At 48.3% G+C, this 19,052-nt stretch overlaps 2 protein-coding genes across 4 annotated transcripts in view; one reads left to right on the top strand and one right to left on the bottom strand.

Annotated features, from left to right (window-relative positions):
* MTOR (mechanistic target of rapamycin kinase) overlaps positions 1-19,052 on the top strand; it is a 393,475-nt gene that overhangs the window by 122,031 nt on the left and 252,392 nt on the right. The window lies entirely within an intron of this gene.
* Positions 3,510-10,543, bottom strand: ANGPTL7 (angiopoietin like 7). Its single transcript, XM_088447801.1, has 5 exons — positions 10,025-10,543; positions 9,327-9,427; positions 9,038-9,232; positions 7,292-7,490; positions 3,510-4,270 (listed from the first exon to the last, which is right to left on the bottom strand). The coding sequence occupies exons 1-5, from the start codon at positions 10,389-10,391 to the stop codon at positions 4,101-4,103; spliced, it is 1,032 nt and encodes a 343-aa protein (XP_088303927.1). The 5' UTR covers positions 10,392-10,543; the 3' UTR covers positions 3,510-4,100.

The following is a 19,052-nucleotide window of genomic DNA, read 5'->3' as shown; positions in this document are numbered from 1 at the left end:
TCACTATACTGTGTATATACACTAATACCTACATCACACACACACACAGGTACCAGCTGTCTCATTCTCACCCTCTATCACCTGTGTGACTAATACCTGGTAATCAGGGGCACGGTCACTATATACTGTGTATATACACTAATACCTACATCACACACACACACAGGTACCAGCTGTCTCATTCTCACCCTCTATCACCTGTGTGACTAATACCTGGTAATCAGGGGTACGGTCACTATACTGTGTATATACACTAATACCTACATCACACACACACACAGGTACCAGCTGTCTCATTCTCACCCTCTATCACCTGTGTGACTAATACCTGGTAATCAGGGGCACGGTCACTATACTGTGTATATACACTAATACCTACATCACACACACACACAGGTACCAGCTGTCTCATTCTCACCCTCTATCACCTGTGTGACTAATACCTGGTAATCAGGGGCACGGTCACTATACTGTGTATATACACTAATACCTACATCACACACACACACAGGTACCAGCTGTCTCATTCTCACCCTCTATCACCTGTGTGACTAATACCTGGTAATCAGGGGCACGGTCACTATACTGTGTATATACACTAATACCTACATCACACACACACACAGGTACCAGCTGTCTCATTCTCACCCTCTATCACCTGTGTGACTAATACCTGGTAATCAGGGGCACGGTCACTATACTGTGTATATACACTAATACCTACATCACACACACACAGGTACCAGCTGTCTCATTCTCACCCTCTATCACCTGTGTGACTAATACCTGGTAATCAGGGGCACGGTCACTATACTGTGTATATACACTAATACCTACATCACACACACACACAGGTACCAGCTGTCTCATTCTCACCCTCTATCACCTGTGTGACTAATACCTGGTAATCAGGGGCACGGTCACTATACTGTGTATATACACTAATACCTACATCACACACACACACAGGTACCAGCTGTCTCATTCTCACCCTCTATCACCTGTGTGACTAATACCTGGTAATCAGGGGCACGGTCACTATACTGTGTATATACACTAATACCTACATCACACACACACAGGTACCAGCTGTCTCATTCTCACCCTCTATCACCTGTGTGACTAATACCTGGTAATCAGGGGCACGGTCACTATACTGTGTATATACACTAATACCTACATCACACACACACACACAGGTACCAGCTGTCTCATTCTCACCCTCTATCACCTGTGTGACTAATACCTGGTAATCAGGGGCACGGTCACTATACTGTGTATATACACTAATACCTACATCACACACACACACACAGGTACCAGCTGTCTCATTCTCACCCTCTATCACCTGTGTGACTAATACCTGGTAATCAGGGGCACGGTCACTATACTGTGTATATACACTAATACCTACATCACACACACACAGGTACCAGCTGTCTCATTCTCACCCTCTATCACCTGTGTGACTAATACCTGGTAATCAGGGGCACGGTCACTATACTGTGTATATACACTAATACCTACATCACACACACACACAGGTACCAGCTGTCTCATTCTCACCCTCTATCACCTGTGTGACTAATACCTGGTAATCAGGGGCACGGTCACTATACTGTGTATATACACTAATACCTACATCACACACACACAGGTACCAGCTGTCTCATTCTCACCCTCTATCACCTGTGTGACTAATACCTGGTAATCAGGGGCCCGGTCACTATACTGTGTATATACACTAATACCTACATCACACACACACAGGTACCAGCTGTCTCATTCTCACCCTCTATCACCTCTGTGACTAATACCTGGTAATCAGGGGCACGGTCACTATACTGTGTATATACACTAATACCTACATCACACACACACACAGGTACCAGCTGTCTCATTCTCACCCTCTATCACCTGTGTGACTAATACCTGGTAATCAGGGGCACGGTCACTATACTGTGTATATACACTAATACCTACATCACACACACACACAGGTACCAGCTGTCTCATTCTCACCCTCTATCACCTGTGTGACTAATACCTGGTAATCAGGGGCACGGTCACTATACTGTGTATATACACTAATACCTACATCACACACACACACAGGTACCAGCTGTCTCATTCTCACCCTCTATCACCTGTGTGACTAATACCTGGTAATCAGGGGCACGGTCACTATACTGTGTATATACACTAATACCTACATCACACACACACACACACAGGTACCAGCTGTCTCATTCTCACCCTCTATCACCTGTGTGACTAATACCTGGTAATCAGGGGCACGGTCACTATACTGTGTATATACACTAATACCTACATCACACAGGTACCAGCTGTCTCATTCTCACCCTCTATCACCTGTGTGACTAATACCTGGTAATCAGGGGCACGGTCACTGTCCTGTGTATATACACTAATACCTACATCACACACACACAGGTACCAGCTGTCTCATTCTCACCCTCTATCACCAGTGTGACTAATACCTGGTAATCAGGGGCACGGTCACTATACTGTGTATATACACTAATACCTACATCACACACACACACAGGTACCAGCTGTCTCATTCTCACCCTCTATCACCTGTGTGACTAATACCTGGTAATCAGGGGCACGGTCACTGTCCTGTGTATATACACTAATACCTACATCACACACACACACAGGTACCAGCTGTCTCATTCTCACCCTCTATCACCTGTGTGACTAATACCTGGTAATCAGGGGCCCGGTCACTATACTGTGTATATACACTAATACCTACATCACACACACACACACAGGTACCAGCTGTCTCATTCTCACCCTCTATCACCTGTGTGACTAATACCTGGTAATCAGGGGCACGGTCACTATACTGTGTATATACACTAATATCTACATCACACACACACACAGGTACCAGCTGTCTCATTCTCACCCTCTATCACCTGTGTGACTAATACCTGGTAATCAGGGGCACGGTCACTATACTGTGTATATACACTAATACCTACATCACACACACACACAGGTACCAGCTGTCTCATTCTCACCCTCTATCACCTGTGTGACTAATACCTGGTAATCAGGGGCACGGTCACTATACTGTGTATATACACTAATACCTACATCACACACACACACACAGGTACCAGCTGTCTCATTCTCACCCTCTATCACCTGTGTGACTAATACCTGGTAATCAGGGGCACGGTCACTATACTGTGTATATACACTAATACCTACATCACACACACACACAGGTACCAGCTGTCTCATTCTCACCCTCTATCACCTGTGTGACTAATACCTGGTAATCAGGGGCACGGTCACTATACTGTGTATATACACTAATACCTACATCACACACACACAGGTACCAGCTGTCTCATTCTCATCCTCTATCACCTGTGTGACTAATACCTGGTAATCAGGGGCACGGTCACTGTCCTGTGTATATACACTAATGTGTTATATATTTTGCTGATACAGAATCTCAGACACGAGTATTTTACAAAAAAAAAAAACCTTTTATTTTTTTGCTATTTAGCCAGTTGAATCATTTTCTTTCCAGTTTCATATAGCAAATAAAATAGACTTTACAGCATGATAAAGCAGTCACATCGCGGGGAATGATATATGTACAAAAATCTTCCTGGCCTGCAGATTTATGGTGTCGCTGGTCAGGTATATAAAGCGCTGCTGCTGCCCCTAGTGGTTGTCTTAGGTGTCAGTTCCCCTTATAAATACATCTGTTATCCCATTAGCTGTGTGCGCTCAGGGTTCTCCTCTTTCTGCCGTCACATCCCAGTTTCCCCTCTGAGGAGGATGTAGGGGTCACTAAGAGATCACAGGATAGTCTGTGTTAGTACAGTCTTCATAGATTATTACTTTTACATCACCAGCTCAGTGAGCGGCCGATCGTAGGGATCCTAACTGTTGTCCCCATTGTTCAGCCTGTCCTGTCACTGATTTGTGAAATGGGACTGGCTGTATACACACCGTACAGGGAGTCTCTACAAGAAAAGAAAGGAAGTAATTGCGCCTGGTGAGGACGCTGCTGTTGAGGTCATTGGCTGCTCAGCTTATCACATTCTCCCTCAAGGCCGGAAGTCCTGGGCACGTATCTTCATCTCCACCCTCCTCAGAGAATAGGTAGACCCATGCCAGCCGTACCAGCTGATACCATCTGATTGTCTGCTGTGAGCACCATTGCGGTAGAAAATGCCGTTGAGGTTGGAGTCGGTGCAGCAGTTGTACCAGTAGCCACCTATAGGAGAAATGATGTAATGTTACATCACGTAAGCCTAGCAACCATGGCAAATTAGTGACACTAAAGATAATAACCCATAGCAACCACTCAGTGCTTAGCTTTCATTGGCTTACTATGATGTGGTCCCCTGATAGCAAATGTTTGACCCCTCCCGTGGCTCTAAGAGCTGGAACGGGCCATTAATGCCTGACCACTCCCATGGCTCTAAGAGCTGGAACGGGCCATTAATTCCTGACCACTCCCGTGGCTCTAAGAGCTGGAACGGGCCATTAATTCCTGACCACTCCCGTGGCTCTAAGACCTGGAATGGGCCATTAATGCCTGACCACTCCCGTGGCTCTAAGACCTGGAACGGGCCATTAATGCCTGACCACTCCCGTGGCTCTAAGAGCAGGAACGGGCCGTTAATGGTTGACCACTCCCGTGGCTCTAAGAGCAGGAACGGGCCATTAATGCCTAACCACTCCCGTGGCTCTAAGAGCTGGAACGGGCCATTAATGCCTGACCACTCCCGTGGCTCTAAGAGCAGGAACGGGCCATTAATGCCTGACCACTACCGTGGCTATAAGAGCAGGAACGGGCCATTAATGCCTGACCACTCCCGTGGCTATAAGAGCAGGAACGGGCCATTAATGCCTGACCACTCCCGTGGCTCTAACAGCAGGAACGGGCCATTAATGCCTGACCACTCCCGTGGCTCTAAGAGCAGGAACGGGCCATTTATATCTGACCACTCCCGTGGCTCTAAGAGTAGGAACAGGCCATTTATGTCTGACCACTCCCGTGGCTCTAAGAGCAGGAACGGGCCATTAATGTCTGACCACTCCCGTGGCTAAAAGCAGGAACGGACCATTAATGCCTGACCACTCCTGTGGCTCTAAGAGCAGGAACGTGCCATTAATGCCTGACCACTCCTGTGGCTCTAAGAGCAGGAACGGGCCATTAATGCCTGACCACTCCCGTGGCTCTAAGAGCAGGAACGGGCAATTAATGCCTGACCACTCCCGTGGCTCTAAGAGCAGGAACGGGCAATTAATGCCTGACCACTCCCGTGGCTCTAAGAGCAGGAATGGGCCATTAATGTCTAACCACATACACAAGGTATTCCTCGTGTATAGTAAAAAAAAGTAGATATTTGGCAAGACTATGTAAGCTGGAAGTATAGGATTTTGCTACGCCAGGGCAGGCCAGTGTGCATAAAGAGCCACGCTAATATCTTCTACTGAGCCCGGGCAGTGTGCGTAGAGAGCCACGCTGATATCTTCCCCTGAGCTGGGTAGTGTGCGTTGAGAGCCACGCTGATCTCTTCCCCTGAGCTGGGTAGTGTGCGTAGAGAGCCACGCTGATATATTCCCCTGAGCCGGGTAGTGTGCGTAGAGAGCCACGTTGATATATTCCCCTGAGCCGGGCAGTGTGCGTAGAGAGCCACGTTGATATATTCCCCTGAGCCGGGCAGTGTGCGTAGAGAGCCACGCTGATCTATTCCCCTGAGCTGGGTAGTGTGCGTAGAGAGCCACGCTGATCTATTCCCCTGAGCTGGGTAGTGTGTGTAGAGAGCCACGCTGATATATTCCCCTGAGCCGGGCAGTGTGCGTAGAGAGCCACGGTGATATATTCCCCTGAGCTGGGTAGTGTGCGTAGAGAGCCACTCTGATATCTTCCCCTGAGCTGGGTAGTGTGCGTAGAGAGCCACGCTGATATCTTCCCCTGACCTGGGTAGTGTGCGTAGAGAGCCTCGCTGATATATTCCCCTGAGCTGGGTAGTGTGCGTAGAGAGCCACGCTGATCTATTCCCCTGAGCTGGGTAGTGTGCGTAGAGAGCCACGCTGATATCTTCCCCTGAGCTGGGTAGTGTGTGTAGAGAGCCACGCTGATATATTCCCCTGAGCTGGGTAGTGTGTGTAGAGAGCCACGCTGATATCTTCCCCTGAGCTGGGTAGTGTGCGTAGAGAGCCACGCTGATATCTTCCCCTGAGCTGGGTAGTGTGTATAGAGGGCCACGCTGATATCTTCCCCTGAGCTGGGTAGTGTGCGTAGAGAGCCACGCTGATATCTTCCCCTGAGCCGGGCAGTGTGCGTAGAGAGCCACGCTGATCTATTCCCCTGAGTCGGGCAGTGTGCGTAGAGAGCCACGCTGATCTATTCCCCTGAGCCGGGCAGTGTGCGTAGAGAGCCACGCTGATCTATTCCCCTGAGCTGGGTAGTGTGCGTAGAGAGCCACGTTGATCTATTCCCCTGAGCTGGGTAGTGTGTGTAGAGAGCCACGCTGATCTATTCCCCTGAGCCGGGCAGTGTGCGTAGAGAGCCACGCTGATCTATTCCCCTGAGCCGGGCAGTGTGCGTTGAGAGCCACGCTGATGTATTCCCCTGAGCCAGGCAGTGTGTGTAGAGAGCCACGCTGATGTATTACCCTGAGCCGGGCAGTGTGTGTAGAGAGCCACGCTGATATCTTCCCCTGAGCTGGGTAGTGTGCGTAGAGAGCCACGTTGATCTATTCCCCTGAGCTGGGTAGTGTGTGTAGAGAGCCACGCTGATCTATTCCCCTGAGCCGGGCAGTGTGCGTAGAGAGCCACGCTGATCTATTCCCCTGAGCCGGGCAGTGTGCGTTGAGAGCCACGCTGATGTATTCCCCTGAGCCAGGCAGTGTGTGTAGAGAGCCACGCTGATGTATTCCCCTGAGCCGGGCAGTGTGTGTAGAGAGCCACGCTGATATCTTCCCCTGAGCCGGGCAGTGTGCGTAGAGAGCCACGCTGATATATTCCCCTGAGCCGGGCAGTGTGTGTAGAGAGCCACGCTGATATCTTCCCCTGAGCCGGGCAGTGTGCGTAGAGAGCCACGCTGATATATTCCCCGGCTTCTCAGCATTTCCTGCTGTCTTCTAGATTCTATTGGCTGTCCCTGGACACTAAGAAGAAGCATTAGTGCTGCTGGCGCAGTGTTATCAGTGGGGGGTGATGTGGAAGGTGAGAGGGGCTCATTGCACTGTGGTGTAGATTGTGTTAGTAACCTCTTGCTCACCTTTGCGCAGTCCGGCACAGTCATCCAGGCACTTATCGTTGTCTTTGTCCTTGGTACTGAAGGCCGTGTTGTTGTGGTAGCGTAGAGAGTTTCTACCAGCGTTGCCACTATAGTTACCCAGGAAGAGGCGGTAACTGTTCTGCTCATTACTGATAGAGAACTGAGCGTATTCGGCGTATCTGATGTTTCCTTCCCAGTCCTGATGTAAGAGAGAGAGTGTTACAGATTCATGTACATGTGACAGGCTGTTATACACCTCCTTACATGTACACGTGACAGGCTGTTATACACCTCCTTACATGTACACGTGACTGGCTGTTATACACCTCCTTACATGTACACGTGACAGGCTGTTATACACCTCCTTACATGTACACGTGACAGGCTGTTATACACCTCCTTACATGTACACGTGACAGGCTGTTATACACCTCCTTACATGTACACGTGACAGGCTGTTATACACCTCCTTACATGTACGTGTGACAGGCTGTTATACATCTCCTTACATGTACGTGTGACGGGCTGTTATACATCTCCTTACATGTACGTGTGACGGGCTGTTATACACCTCCTTACATGTACATGTGACGGGCTGTTATACACCTCCTTACATGTACGTGTGACAGGCTGTTATACACCTCCTTACATGTACGTGTGACAGGCTGTTATACACCTCCTTACATGTACGTGTGACAGGCTGTTATACACCTCCTTACATGTACGCGTGACAGGCTGTTATACACCTCCTTACATGTACGTGTGACAGGCTGTTATAGACCTTACATGTACATGTTACAGGCTGTTATACACCTCCTTACATGTACACGTGACTGGCTGTTATACACCTCCTTACATGTACACGTGACAGGCTGTTATACACCTCCTTACATGTACACGTGACAGGCTGTTATACACCTCCTTACATGTACACGTGACAGGCTGTTATACACCTCCTTACATGTACACGTGACAGGCTGTTATACACCTCCTTACATGTACGTGTGACAGGCTGTTATACATCTCCTTACATGTACGTGTGACGGGCTGTTATACATCTCCTTACATGTACGTGTGACGGGCTGTTATACACCTCCTTACATGTACATGTGACGGACTGTTATACACCTCCTTACATGTACGTGTGACAGGCTGTTATACACCTCCTTACATGTACGTGTGACAGGCTGTTATACACCTCCTTACATGTACGTGTGACAGGCTGTTATACACCTCCTTACATGTACGCGTGACAGGCTGTTATACACCTCCTTACATGTACGTGTGACAGGCTGTTATAGACCTTACATGTACATGTGACAGGCTGTTATACACCTCCTTACATGTACACGTGACAGGCTGTTATACACCACCTTACATGTACGTGTGACAGGCTGTTATACACCTCCTTACATGTACGTGTGACAGGCTGTTATACACCTCCTTACATGTACATGTGACAGGCTGTTATACACCTTACATGTACATGTGACAGGCTGTTATACACCTCCTTACATGTACACGTGACAGGCTGTTATACACCTTACATGTACACGTGACAGGCTGTTATACATCTCCTTACATGTACACGTGACAGGCTGTTATACACCTCCTTACATGTACACGTGACAGGCTGTTATACATCTGAGTATACTGAAAATGCCTAATTATTTGGACTATGACAGACAAGTAGCACAACTAGTTTTCTCCATAGATTTACCAAGTCTACGTCCAGCTAATATTCACCTCAAGTTCTACTCTCAGGACTGTTGGTCTGCGGGTCAGACGATATATGTTCTCGTTTCCTAACCAGAAGTCTCCACGGATGTTACCGAAGCCTTCGCGATATTGCTTCCACTCTCTGTTAAAGGACGTCAGACCGATTTTCCGCCTCTGTATTAGAGTCCAGCCGCCTCCCTGGGTCTCCATGTCACAGTACACCTAATGGGGCAGAAATGTGCTAGAAATGGCCATATCTGTCCTTACACACACACACTACATATATAACACACACTACATATATAACACGTCTTACCTCCAATTCCGCACTCCCCAAAAACTCATCCGCTGGCAGCTTGTAGACGCCTGATATCTTGTAGTTCTTCTCGTAGAGTGAGGAACAGTCGTAAACTGCATCTGTGGTGAGAAAATGAGATGTATGGTGACTATTCCTCTCCAGGACTCCGCGCTTCAGCTGCTGAATGCTGTAAATCATTATTAGCGGCAATAATAAGTGTGAGGAACACCTGTAGGCGCCTCCGGGCCCCATTTCTAGAGTGCAGATTTATGTGGTGCCTGCCTGTTAGAATCTGCCTATCTCGGGACACCTGTGTATGTATGATGGTGTCATCGCTTCTATCTCCTCTCCATGGAGAATGTCTATTCCCCCCACGTGTCTGTGATGAATCCCCAGCCGTTCATTGTCAGTCTCTCTTCGGTTATTGTGCCTCAGTAGCAGTCAGAGCTCTTTGATTTCCACAAGGAATTGCAGAGTCTGAGATTTGTTTTACAGTTTTATGACACTAATCCGAGCTCTACCCCCAGGGGAGGGGAGAGGAGGGGGTCCTGTACATCTGCCGGGCATGGTATGTCACTGACAGGGCCTGAGATGCCTATTAGCACTGATGGGGGACAAGTTACTGCTGGAAAATCATTTATAGGGAAGACCTGTCCCTCTCTCTATGTTACGCTCAGCGTTCCTGTGTAATCAGCCCTTGTGAGTGCTCCTCTTACCTGCCGTGGTCTGAGGCTGCGTCCTGGCTGCCTGCAGCTGTGTGATCTGGATCTGGCTGTCCATCTGCGAGTACTTCTCCTCCGCGTCCGTCAGGCGTGTTTCCATTTGCTTGTAGCTCCCTTCCATCTGCATGACCTGCATGACCACGTTCACCCAGTCCGTCTGCTGCTTCTTGCTCAGCTCGTCCAGCTGGCTGCTGAGGTTGGCAATTTGGACCTTCAGGTCTTTCACCTCTTCACAGCAGCTGTTCACCTTCATTAGTCCATTAGCACCAGGCTTCTTCTTGGGAACTTTCTGCAGCAGAGCAGGGGAAGCTCCGAGAGCGAGTATGAGAATGGCGATGCCGGCAAACGATCGGATGCTCATGGTGATAAGCGGATGTGACGATCTTCTCTATTATCCCCTATAGCAGAAAGTGGCCTATTCGCTCTCTCTCCTTCTCTGATCTGAGGAATGAAACTTTTGCAGCATCTTAAATATCTCCATCTCCAGGAGCCTTCCCTGCTCACCCTCCCACAGCATCTCCTCCTCCTCCTCCTCCGGCTCACCAGGTGCCAGCCTGCCTGCTCATACCAAGACAGGGTGGAGCTTGGCCGGGCCAGGCCTTTGTATCCCAATAGTATCATCTCTAAGCAGAAATAGGGTCAGCGTTAACCCCTTTTCACTAGTTAGGGGTCAGGAATGTGCAGGGTAGAACGGTGCTTTCCAGGTGACATTCAGCCCTGTGCTATTTCCTTTAGCCATCGGATGAGAAGCTCGGAGCCATTACGCTGACCTTTGTCTAATATCCCAGCATTGTATGGGACGTGAGAAGCCTCTGTAAGCTGCTAGGGCTATAGGGGCAATGGCATTTTTATGGAAACTGCAGATAAAAACAGGAGGGTAATATTAGAGAATAAGTAGCTAAAATTGTGCATCCAAATTTCACGCCACCTGGCGGCATTGCATCCTCCCGACACTGGCAGAAACACCATAACACGCAGACTTGGTCACCCCGCCCAGCACTAATACTGGTCCCTGGAGGCTTATCCTTCTCCAGATGCCAACTGAAACAACAGTCCCCTCATCCCGTAAGAATGTGAGCATGGATCAGGGGAAACGCTCGCGCTGAGCCCCTAGGATGCGGAGAGGGGGGGGGGGGTAATACTAGCAGACGCTTCCTACTTAAATTGTAAAACACCTTGTGGAGGTAATGTCTAACACATGTCCCATAGGGCAGATCAGTGATTGGATAAGGAATGGAGGGGCTATACTTAACCTCTTAATTATCATCTGCCAGGAAGCAAAAGCTTTGCAGCATCAGTCATCACGTGCACGGAGCTGGTGTCCTGTGTTACAGAAATAAATGTGAGGAAGTCATTCAGTCTCAATGTGCCCATGATATAACATCCTCAGGCTCAATGTGCCCATTATATAACATCCTCAGGCTCAATGTGCCCATTATATAACATCCTCAGGCTCAATGTGCCCATTATATAATATCCTCAGGCTCAATGTGCCCATTATATAACATCCTCAGGCTCAATGTGCCCATTATATAACATCCTCAGGCTCAATGTGCCCATTATATAACATCCTCAGGCTCAATGTGCCCATTATATAACATCCTCAGGCTCAATGTGCCCATTATATAACATCCTCAGGCTCAATGTGCCCATTATATAACATCCTAAGGCTCAATGTGCCCATTATATAACATCCTCAGGCTCAATGTGCCCATTATATAACATCCTCAGGCTCAATGTGCCCATTATATAACATCCTCAGGCTCAATGTACCCATTATATAACATCCTCAGGCTCAATGTGCCCATTATATAACATCCTCAGGCTCAATGTGCCCATTATATAACATCCTCAGGCTCAATGTGCCCATTATATAACATCCTCAGGCTCTGTGCTGCACACTATATATCATACTCAGGGTCTGTGCTGCACACTATATATCATACTCAGGCTCTGTGGTGCACACTATATAACATCCTCAGGCTCTGTGCTGCACACTATATAACATACTCAGGCTCTGTGCTGCACACTATATAACATACTCAGGCTCTGTGCTGCACACTATGTAACATACTCAGGCTCTGTGCTGCACACTATGTATCATACTCAGGCTCTGTGCTGCACACTATGTATCATACTCAGGCTCTGTGCTGCACACTATATATCATACTCAGGCTCTGTGCTGCACACTATATATCATACTCAGGCTCTGTGCTGCACACTATGTATCATACTCAGGCTCTGTGCTGCACACTATGTATCATACTCAGGCTCTGTGCTGCACACTATATATCATACTCAGGCTCTGTGCTGCACACTATATATCATACTCAGGCTCTGTGCTGCACACTATATATCATACTCAGGCTCTGTGCTGCACACTATATATCATACTCAGGCTCTGTGCTGCACACTATATATCATACTCAGGCTCTGTGCTGCACACTATATATCATACTCAGGCTCTGTGCTGCACACTATATATCATACTCAGGCTCTGTGCTGCACACTATATATCATACTCAGGCTCTGTGCTGCACACTATATATCATACTCAGGCTCTGTGCTGCACACTATATATCATACTCAGGCTCTGTGCTGCACACTATATATCATACTCAGGCTCTGTGCTGCACACTATATATCATACTCAGGCTCTGTGCTGCACACTATATATCATACTCAGGCTCTGTGCTGTAAGTTATCTTTTATTTCCAACTTTCATAGAAACTTTAGCACTTTAATAATCCACCTACGTCTGCTTTTGTCTCGGCTTATTTGTGGCATTTGGCGCTATCAGCCGGCGCTGCTTATTTGAGGCGTTTGGCGCTATTAGCCGGTGCTGCTTATCTCAGGCGTTTGGCGCTATTAGCCGGCGCTGCTTATCTCAGGCGTTTGGCGCTTTCACCCGGTGCTGCTTATCTCAGGCGTTTGGCGCTATTAGCCGGTGCTGCTTATTTGAGGTGTTTGGCGCTATTAGCCGGTGCTGCTTATTTGAGGCGTTTGGCGCCATCAGTCGGCGCTGCTTATTTGAGGTGTTTGGCGCTATTAGCCGGCGCTGCTTATCTCAGGCGTTTGGCGCTATCAGCCGGTGCTGCTTATCTCAGGCGTTTGGCGCTATTAGCCGGCGCTGCTTATCTCAGGCGTTTGGCGCTATTAGCCGGCGCTGCTTTTTTCAGGCGTTTGGCGCTATCAGCCGGCGCTGCTTATCTCAGGCGTTTGGCGCTATTAGCCGGCGCTGCTTATCTCAGGCGTTTGGCGCTATCAGCCGGCGCTGCTTGTCTCAGGCGTTTGGCGCTGTCAGCCGGCGCTGCTTATCTCAGGCGTTTGGCGCTGTCAGCCGGCGCTGCTTATCTCAGGCGTTTGGCGCTATTAGCCGGCGCTGCTTATCTCAGGCGTTTGGCGCTGTCAGCCGACGCTGCTTATCTCAGGCGTTTGGCGCTATTAGCCGGCGCTGCTTATCTCAGGCGTTTGGCGCTGTCAGCCGGTGCTGCTTATCTCAGGCGTTTGGCGCTATCAGCCGGCGCTGCTTATCTCAGGCGTTTGGCGCTGTCAGCCGGTGCTGCTTATCTCAGGCGTTTGGCGCTGTAATCCGGTGCTGCTTATCTCAGGCGTTTGGCGCTGTAATCCGATGCTGCTTATCTCAGGTGTTTGGCGCTATTAGCCGCGCTGCTTATCTCAGGCGTTTGGCGCTGTAATCCGGTGCTGCTTATCTCAGGCGTTTGGCGCTATTAGCCGGCGCTGCTTATCTCAGGCGTTTGGCGCTATTAGCCGGCGCTGCCCTTTTCAGGCGTTTGGCGCTATCAGCCGGCGCTGCTTATCTCAAGCGTTTGGCGCTATCAGCCGGCGCTGCTTATCTCAGGCGTTTGGCGCTATCAGCCGGCGCTGCTTATCTCAGGCGTTTGGCGCTATCAGCCGGCGCTGCTTATCTCAGGCGTTTGGCGCTATCAGCCGGTGCTGCTTATCTCAGGCGTTTGGCGCTATTAGCCGGTGCTGCTTATCTCAGGCGTTTGGCGCTATCAGCCGGTGCTGCTTATCTCAGGCGTTAGGCGCTATTAGCCGGTGCTGCTTATCTCAGGCGTTTGGCGCTGTAATCCGGTGCTGCTTATCTCAGGCATTTGGCGCTGTAATCCGGTGCTGCTTATCTCAGGCATTTGGCGCTGTAATCCGATGCTGCTTATCTCAGGCGTTTGGCGCTATTAGCCGGCGCTGCTTATCTCAGGCGTTTGGCGCTTTCACCCGGTGCTGCTTATCTCAGGCGTTTGGCGCTATTAGCCGGTGCTGCTTATTTGAGGTGTTTGGCGCTATTAGCCGGTGCTGCTTATTTGAGGCGTTTGGCGCCATCAGTCGGCGCTGCTTATTTGAGGTGTTTGGCGCTATTAGCCGGCGCTGCTTATCTCAGGCGTTTGGCGCTATTAGCCGGCGCTGCTTATCTCAGGCGTTTGGCGCTATCAGCCGGTGCTGTTTATCTCAGGCGTTTGGCGCTATTAGCCGGCGCTGCTTATCTCAGGCGTTTGGCGCTATTAGCCGGCGCTGCTTTTTTCAGGCGTTTGGCGCTATCAGCCGGCGCTGCTTATCTCAAGCGTTTGGCGCTATCAGCCGGCGCTGCTTATCTCAAGCGTTTGGCGCTATCAGCCGGCGCTGCTTATCTCAGGCGTTTGGCGCTATTAGCCGGTGCTGCTTATCTCAGGCGTTTGGCGCTATTAGCCGGCGCTGCTTATCTCAGGCGTTTGGCGCTGTCAGCCGGCGCTGCTTGTCTCAGGCGTTTGGCGCTGTCAGCCGACGCTGCTTATCTCAGGCGTTTGGCGCTATCAGCCGGCGCTGCTTATCTCAGGCGTTTGGCGCTGTCAGCCGGTGCTGCTTATCTCAGGCGTTTGGCGCTGTAATCCGGTGCTGCTTTTCTCAGGCGTTTGGCGCTGTAATTCGGTGCTGCTTATCTCAGGCGTTTGGCGCTGTAATCCGATGCTGCTTATCTCAGGTGTTTGGCGCTATTAGCCGCGCTGCTTATCTCTGGCGTTTGGCGCTGTAATCCGGTGCTGCTTATCTCAGGCGTTTGGCGCTATTAGCCGGCGCTGCTTATCTCACGCGTTTGGCGCTATTAGCCGGCGCTGCTTATTTCAGGCGTTTGGCGCTATCAGCCGGCGCTGCTTATCTCGAGCGTTTGGCGCTATCAGCCGACGCTGCTTATCTCAGGCGTTTGGCGCTATCAGCCGGTGCTGCTTATCTCAGGCGTTTGGCGCTATTAGCCGGTGCTGCTTATCTCAGGCGTTTGGCGCTGTCAGCCGGTGCTGCTTATCTCAGGCGTTTGGCGCTATTAGCCGGTGCTGCTTATCTCAGGCGTTTGGCGCTGTAATCCGGTGCTGCTTATCTCAGGCGTTTGGCGCTGTAATCCGATGCTGCTTATCTCAGGCGTTTGGCGCTATCAGCCGGTGCTGCTTATCTCAGGCGTTTGGCGCTATCAGCCGGCGCTGCTTATCTCAGGCGTTTGGCGCTATCAGCCGGCGCTGCTTATCTCAGGCGTTTGGCGCTGTCAGCCGGCGCTGCTTATCTCAGGCGTTTGGCGCTGTCAGCCGGCGCTGCTTATCTCAGGCGTTTGGCGCTGTCAGCCGACGCTGCTTATCTCAGGCGTTTGGCGCTATTGGCCGGCGCTGCTTATCTCAGGCGTTTGGCGCTGTCAGCCGGTGCTGCTTATCTCAGGCGTTTGGCGCTGTCACCCGGTGCTGCTTATCTCAGGCATTTGGCGCTGTCAGCCGGCGCTGCTTATCCCGCAACTTCCATATGAAAGAAATAATCACCTAATAAATGAGATTAAAGTACAAAATGTGAGCAGGAGACAATTGCGCACTGTCGCCATTGTCACAGCACAAATCATCTTCCGTGGTGGATAATATTTGCAGCTTACTGTTAAACTGGTAAATAAGGTTAAAAAATCAGTTTCCAATGGTGAAATATAATTTCATTTTATACTATTTCAGTTTATCCCTTTTATTTTATAACTTTCAATAATTTATATATATATTTTTGCAACTGTGTTTGGAAATATAGGAGCACATTCAGACCCGCTCGCAAGTTGCGGTCGCTCGCTTGTAAAAAGGATATTTAAATGAAGTGCTCGCACTGCGTCACGTAAGGACGCCCACTATATTTTAGCGAGCTACGGCAAAATGCTCTCATAAGTGTCTTAAGACGCCCCTTTGCCACTCCAACACACGTCATCTGCGGGAAATGAAGGATTAATCGGGACCATCGTGAGCCATCGGAGCTGCTCGCAGCCATTGGGGTTACCTTTCCCCGCCGCAAGCACAGCGATCAGCGCTGGCTGAAATACATGCAGGTGACATGTACAATGACGCTACTTTGCTAATTATGCACACCCTTTAAACAGCGTTTTGGCAGCCTTACACGCCTGCGTTCACACATCCAGTCCCCCGTTCACAAGCACCATCCTCTGTTACCTCCCACAAACTGCGCTATCTGTCACTCAAAGCAGCGACCTGATAGTGGCTTACCAACAACCAAAATCAGCTCGCAACTGCGAATTATATGCATGCACAGATGGGCGAAAATATTTCAGAGCGAGCGATCACGCCTTAGCGAGCAGGTCTGAATCAGATCCATAGTCTTGTGTGTCACCCTAACAGCACCCAATAAATCCCCCCTCCCAACTTCTCAAAAAAAAAAAAAAAAAAAAAAAAAAAAAATATATATATATATATGTATATCACTTGCACGGCCACGGTATTTAATGTTTCTGGTTCTGAGTTACAGAAATCACAGAGCCCTCCGTCCTCCTATGTCTCACATAGTAATGATGTTTCTGGTTCTGAGTTACAGAAATCACAGATTGTGTCTGATAAGCGAGATAGTCCCACAGCTATTATTGTGTCTGATAAGCGAGATAGTCCCACAGCTATTATTGTGTCTGATAAGTGAGGTAGTCCCACAGCTATTATTGTGTCTGATAAGCGAGGTAGTCCCACAGCTACTATTGTATCTGATAAGTGAGGTAGTCCCACAGCTATTATTGTATCTGATAAGTGAGGTAGTCCCACAGCTATTATTGTGTCTGATAAGCGAGGTAGTCCCACAGCTATTATTGTATCCGATAAGCGAGGTAGTCCCACAGCTATTATTGTGTCTGATAAGCGAGGTAGTCCCACAGCTACTATTGTGTCTGATAAGCGAGGTAGTCCCACAGCTATTATTGTGTCTGATAAGTGAGGTAGTCCCACAGCTACTATTGTGTCTGATAAGCGAGGTAGTCCCACAGCTGCTATTTTATCTGATAAGTGAGGTAGTCCCACAGATACTATTGTGTCTGATAAGTGAGGTAGTCCCACAGCTACTATTGTGTCTGATAAGTGAGGTAGTCCCACAGCTATTATTGTGTCTGGTAAGTGAGGTAGTCCCACAGCTATTATTGTGTCTGATAAGTGAGGTAGTCCCACAGCTATTGTGTCTGATAAGCGAGGTAGTCCCACAGCTATTATTGTGTCTGGTAAGTGAGGTAGTCCCACAGCTATTATTGTATCTGATAAGCGAGGTAGTCCCACAGCTACTATTGTGTCTGATAAGCGAGGTAGTCCCACAGCTATTATTGTGTCTGATAAGCGAGGTAGTCCCACAGCTATTATTGTGTCTGATAAGCGAGGTAGTCCCACAGCTATTATTGTGTCTGGTAAGTGAGGTAGTCCCACAGCTACTATTGTGTCTGATAAGCGAGGTAGTCCCACAGCTATTATTGTGTCTGATAAGCGAGGTAGTCCCACAGCTATTATTGTGTCTGATAAGCGAGGTAGTCCCACAGCTATTATTGTGTCTGGTAAGTGAGGTAGTCTCACAGCTATTATTGTGTCTGGTAAGTGAGGTAGTCCCACAGCTATTATTGTGTCTGGTAAGTGAGGTAGTCTCACAGCTATTATTGTGTCTGGTAAGTGAGGTAGTCCCACAGCTATTATTGTGTCTGGTAAGCGAGGTAGTCCCACAGCTATTATTGTGTCTGGTAAGTGAGGTAGTCCCACAGCTATTATTGTGTCTGATAAGCGAGGTAGTCCCACAGCTATTATTGTGTCTGGTAAGCGAGGTAGTCCCACAGCTACTATTGTGTCTGATAAGCGAGGTAGTCTCACAGCTATTATTGTGTCTGATAAGCGAGGTAGTCCCACAGCTATTATTGTGTCTGATAAGCGAGGTAGTCCCACAGCTATTATTGTGTCTGATAAGCGAGGTAGTCCCACAGCTATTATTGTGTCTGATAAGCGAGGTAGATTATTTAAAATCTTATCAGCAAAATATTGAACATATAAATGACATACAATTAGTGAAAGTAAAAATTAAAATCAAATATGTTGCCAACAGTAATTATATTAATATTGATTCTCTATATTTACATATATATATATATATATATATATATATAGCATTATTTGCTGTTAATTACAATGTACCACACTGCTTATGTTGCAAATACTGTTCCCCTATAGAGGGTCCTCTTATTAGGGTTTATTAGTCACAATAGACAGTGAATCTAGTGACCACAATGCTCGATTGTAGATGATATTATTTATTAGAGCTATAGGTCAATATTAGTATCATTCCCATTGATTATCCAATTAATTGAATGAGATATTGGAATCTGATAAATTGTACAGTAAGAAGTATCTCTGATTATTCTCTGTGTAAGTGAATCATTCTGTGACACATAACATTCATTTGTCTGGCTCATATCTGCTCACATTAGGTGACAATCGTTTGGCTGTCTCAAAAGACAGTAAGTTACAATAGTTAACCATCTGGGTTATATCTGGATCCCAGTATCGAATGTGAAAGGGATTACAGTCTAGATATTATGGTTGTAGTAACAGTTACTGGTTATTGAATAAAAAAGGGGGGGAATCATATATTTAAGTTGTAACATCAGTTGTTGCTAATGGCATCAGGTCACTAGCAAGAATAATACTGATATAGCTATCGGCTTAGATCTCCAACAAGACATTTATTGTGATGAATGAGAAGGAATGAT

Source organism: Taudactylus pleione, unplaced genomic scaffold, assembly GCF_031769625.1.
Source record: "Taudactylus pleione unplaced genomic scaffold, aTauple2 ptg000441l, whole genome shotgun sequence".
In the NCBI taxonomy this organism is placed as follows: Eukaryota; Metazoa; Chordata; class Amphibia; order Anura; family Myobatrachidae; genus Taudactylus; species Taudactylus pleione.
This window is presented reverse-complemented; position numbering and strand designations above follow the sequence as displayed.

Bases quoted from the DNA above. Each gene is read 5' to 3' on its own strand.
- ANGPTL7 (XM_088447801.1), bottom strand. From the start codon at position 10,391: ATGAGCATCCGATCGTTTGCCGGCATCGCCATTCTCATACTCGCTCTC. The intron at 9,428-10,024 runs GTAAGAGGAGCA...TTCTCACCACAG, and splicing joins GCAGCCTCAGACCACGGCAG to ATGCAGTTTACGACTGTTCC. The intron at 9,233-9,326 runs GTAAGACGTGTT...CTGCCCCATTAG, and splicing joins TGGGGAGTGCGGAATTGGAG to GTGTACTGTGACATGGAGAC.